Source organism: Megascapheus bottae, chromosome 3, assembly GCF_031878675.1.
Source record: "Megascapheus bottae isolate mThoBot1 chromosome 3, mThoBot2.hap1, whole genome shotgun sequence".
NCBI lineage: Eukaryota > Metazoa > Chordata > Mammalia > Rodentia > Geomyidae > Megascapheus > Megascapheus bottae.
The window spans coordinates 80,900,878-80,905,830 of NC_143511.1; the positions used below are offsets into that span (position 1 = coordinate 80,900,878).

The 4,953-nt window shown below is 36.4% G+C and overlaps 1 protein-coding gene across 1 annotated transcript; it reads right to left on the bottom strand.

Moving 5' to 3' along the window:
* Positions 1-3,869: 3,869 nt before the first annotated feature.
* On the bottom strand, positions 3,870-4,808 carry LOC150065903 (olfactory receptor 1J21-like). Its single transcript, XM_090329195.1, has one exon. It carries the CDS (start codon positions 4,806-4,808, stop codon positions 3,870-3,872), a length of 939 nt encoding a protein of 312 aa, XP_090185321.1.
* Between the last annotated feature and the right edge of the window lie 145 nt (positions 4,809-4,953).

A 4,953-nucleotide genomic window follows, 5' to 3' on the forward strand; every position in this document is an offset into this window, starting at 1 on the left:
TCTTCTGCAAAGTTTTGTCAATTACATTTAATTTTTTTTGCCAGTCCTGGGGCTTGAGCTCAGGGCCTGAGCACTGTTTGTGGGCTTTCTCAAGGCTAGCACTCAACCACTTGAGCCACAGCACCACTTCTGGCTTTTTCTATGTATGTAGTACCGAGGAATCAAACCCAAATCTTCGTGCAGGCTAGGTAAGCACTCTACCACTAGACCAAATTCCTGGCCCCTACATTTAACTTTAAAAAGCAAAACTCTTCATTTAGTTACCTTTTGCATTTTCAGTATCTATTTTACATATTTCATTTATGATTGTAGATAACTGATAAAATCATAACATATAAAACTTAAACACTTCATTATTACCAGAAAATATTAAAATACATTTTGTCACATAATATATTTTTAAATGGGCAATGCTTTTTTATACATTTTAATGGATTTTATGATATTTTTACACATATATATGATGTACTTAGATCATACCTGGCCCCCTTTACTCTCCATTTAAAACTGATATTAAATCAATGTGCACAGTTTTGTCATTCTTAAAACAAGAATCAGTCCCATATGTTTTCAGGAACTTCATGATCAGAGGCAATATTTTATAATTTTGCATAAAATATTATCATTAGGTACATAGTGGAAGGATTCCTTTGGAAAAAAGTCATATACATTTGAGTCTACCATATACAAAGCACGACTTACTGAATAAAGCCATTATGATATGTGATCAATGTACATTAAATGATCAGGCAAAATACCATCATACAACTCCTTTGCCCAATTCATATACACTAATAAAAAAGTAAGAAAAAATTCTCTTAAGCATTAGAAATCTCCAAGTGCTATAATAATTGGATCCTAATGAATTGTTATCAAAGAATACATTATTGCCTCCTATTGTTCCTACTGCTGGTGAGATCTTGCTCGGTTTCTCATTATACAGTAACCATTAGCTTAAGTGTATATTTGCCACTGTAGTGACTCAATTAGTTACTAGTTTTCAGTCATAAACTTCTGCTTTTCTCTGGAGACTCTTGTATACATAAACTGTTAGTCATAATTTGTGTATGTGTGTGTGTTGAAATGGAGCTAATATAAAATTTTGTTACAGGAGAATCCACTGGGATATTACTATCACATTTGCAAATACAAGCTTCTCCCCTGGCCATAAATGAATCATCCCTTCTTCAGGTTGATATCACGTTACTTTCTTACAATAGAATGTCTGCCATTTTCAAGGTGACATCCCCACACAATCACATTATAATTAGATTAGTTAAATTAGTACCTTATTAGTACAAATTAGTACATACATTAAGTACATTACTGAAATTAGTATGGTAATAATTTAAGTACCTTAATACTGGGACCTGTCCCTCTAGATAGTTGAAAAGTAGCAAAATTGGAAGTTGAAAAATATTTGCAAATAAGCAGTGGAATCACACTGATTTCCACAATACATGAAGACTATACTTAATATATAAATACCAGGAAGTGGAAACAGGTTTTGTCAGGGAGAAAGGCAAGACGAGGAGGTTCGCAGGGATGGAGAGAATGGGGAGGTGAATACAGTCACCTGCACGTAAAAATGGTACCAGGAAGCTTGAGGAGACAGGCAGGGTTAAAACACGTGAGGAAGAATAACTCAGAGTACTATTGACCAAAATGTATTACACTCACAAATGGACATGTTGAATTGAAATCTCTTTCTATAACTAAAGACAATAAAATTAGCATAATAAATAATCTACTATTTATTTAAGATAATCTATCATTAAAATACTATTCAATGAATTGTTAAAATTATTTAAATAATTTAGTTCCAACAATCTATTGTTTAACTAAAATAATAGATTATTTATTAATTTTCCTATAGAAAAGCAGGAAACACATATAGTTCACATAAAGGAATTTAGGTAGCAAAAGTGGTTCCCTAATGGTCAAGTTTGCGTGTCTTAATAAGTAGATCAGTTTTCACTACATGGCAATTCAGGAAACTGCTTTAATTATCTCTGCGAACAGCAGGTAACCATCTTCTGACTAATGGGGAATATCTATACCTATGTAAAAAAAATACTGGTCAGAAAAATAACATGTTCTTATCCACTGAGGACAGCATGTCATCGAAGCATAGATACATTAGTAGAAAATGCTGCAGTTATCTCATAGATAACTTCTAGATCATAAAATCTGAATAAACAGTGAGCCATCACTGAAACAATCAGGAAGCTGGGTGTTGGTGACTAATATTTATGAGCCTAGCTATTCAAAAGTCTAAGATCAGAGAATCAGTGCAAAGCCAGCCTGGGCAGAAAATCTGTGTGACTCTTACCTCTAATTAACCACCATTCTTCATAGGAAGAGAGGGTATGGGAGAGTGGATATGAAAAAAGCATGATACATATATGTATGAAAATAGTATGGTAAACATTAATTTATGCAATTAATATGAATTGATTTTTAAAAATCTGTTACTGTAATTAGCGTGTAGCAATGAAGTTAAGTACCTTTGCCTTGAGCAAACTTACTTTCTCAATTTATAGGGGCAAAGCTACTATTTTAGATGAAAGAAAATTAGGCAAAAAATTGCTTTGCTATTATAAAATAAAAGACAGTTGTCTATCACAAACATACCTTACCTCTAACACAGAAGGATCTCAATTCGGTTTTTGATCAGGCCCATTTCCTTGGAGGAAAAAAAAATGTTTTGTGCTTAGTTACAATCACACTAAACAACTCCAGCAAAAAAGGAAAAAGAGGAGAGTGGAAGAATGTGGTCAGGTCAGTTAATGAGGAAAGTATAGAAACAATTCTTGATGTTGTGTTATTTGGCAAAGATATTTGGGCCAATAGCAAATACTATATACTTCAAAACAATAGAAGAAAAAATTTAATATCTTCATAATAATGTGAAAAATGTTTGAGAAAATATGTAGGTTTTCCATGATCTTGACATTGTACACATAACTCTCATAAGAACGTCAAACAATATCAAGTAAATCAGTACCATTTCCCGACATATTGTGTATATATTTATTTGAATCAGGAAAGAGGAAAAACAAGATGATGAGACAAAGGATGAACTAGTGTAACTGCGATATTCACAGGACAATATGTTGGAAAGGTACTCTACAACTTGAGAGGGGGTGAGAGTGGGGAAAGTGGGGGACAAACATGGGAAGGGGTGATTCTGTTCAAGAAGTAATGAACTCAGTACCTTCAGAATGCAAAGGTAACCCCTCTATACATCACACGGGTAATAAAATAAAAATGAAAAACAAAAATAAAAGAATTCAATAAAAGAAAACAGTTAAACATGAAATTTCAAATGGAAGCAAAGTTACATTCTTAATTATGGTTGCTGTTGTGAGGGGATCCTCCTCCACCATGGACACACTGGGAAAAATATTTTTATTAAATGGAAAAAGAAAAAAGTTCTACAGAAGGTTATAAAATATCCAATAAAAAGACTAATTGTTGAATGCTTTTAAGGGAAAAATCTACATAGAAAAGGAAAATGTAGTTTTGTAAAAACCTTTTGAAAGACTCTCAAGATTTAAAAAAGATAAAAATGATACATTGTGTTTCATACTGCTGAAAGATAGTTTCTAAAACAAACATACCCCATCAGGAGTCACTAAAAATAATACCAAGGGACAAACTAAGAGAGAAGAAGAGAAGGGATGACGTAGTTCAAAAAGAAATATATGCATTATCTAATTTACATACCTGGAAACCCCTTTCTGTACATCATCTTTATCATTAAATTTTACTTAAGTTTTAAAAAATGAAGTAGTAATACAGACAGGAGAAGATTCAGGGAAAGAGCTGACAAGTTTTAATGTCCATTTAGTTGGCGATAATGGCAACTACACTGGAAAGCTTCCTCTCCTGAGCATATTTCCCAGAGCTCCTTTCATATCTCGATTCCTCAGGCTGTAGATGAAGGGGTTGAGCATGGGTGTGACCAGAGTGTACAGCACAGCCACAATGACATCCTTGTCATTAGTGTCAGTGGACGAGGGGACAAAGTAGAGCCCAATAATAGCTCCATAGTAGAGAGAAACCACAGAGAGGTGAGAGCCACATGTGGACAGGGCTTTGCAGATGCCCTTCACGGAGGGAGCTCTCAGGATGGTGGCCCCAATGCGGCCATAGGAGACCAGAATGCATACAAATGGTAGAGTAATGACCAAGGACCCTACAATGAGGATGACCAGTTCATTGACACTGGTATCTGAACTGGACAGCTTAATCAAGGCTGAGAGGTCACAGAAGAAGTGGTGGAGAGTGTTGTCTAGAAAGAAAGAAAGACGTGCTAGAAGAACAGTGTGCACAAGAGCTCCGGCAAAGGATAAAACCCAGGAGCCAATCACTAACAAAGTGCAGACGCTCTGACTCATGATGGTGGTGTAGTGCAGGGGGTGGCAGATGGCCACATATCTGTCATAGGCCATCGAGGTGAGCAAGAAGCTGTCCAGATCTGCAAAAAATAAGAAAAAATACACCTGAGAAATGCAGCCAGCATACGGGATGGATTGGCTCTGTGTCAGCATGTTCATGAGCAGCTTTGGCGCTGTGACGGAGGAGAAGGAGATGTCGGTGAGGGCCAGGTGGCTGAGGAAGAAGTACATGGGGGTGTGGAGGCGGGAGTCCAGCCTGATGAGCAGAATGATGAGCAGGTTCCCCAGCACGGTGGTCAGGTACATGGCCAGGAACAGGGCATAGAACAGGCCTTGCTCCTCAGGCCTGATGGGGAGACCCAGGAGGATGAACTCACAGAATGTGCTTCCATTATCCCTCCTCATGTTCTTTCTATTTCTTTATTGATGGAGATAATAGGACACGTTGGAATGAGATCTGTCAATGTGAACAAGCAAAAGGAAAGAGAAGCAGAATATGATGACCTGTCTCCTAACAAATAATCCCTGTGCCATATCCAAGATTCCCCCA

Bases quoted from the DNA above. Each gene is read 5' to 3' on its own strand.
- LOC150065903 (XM_090329195.1), bottom strand. From the start codon at position 4,808: ATGAGGAGGGATAATGGAAGCACATTCTGTGAGTTCATCCTCCTGGGT.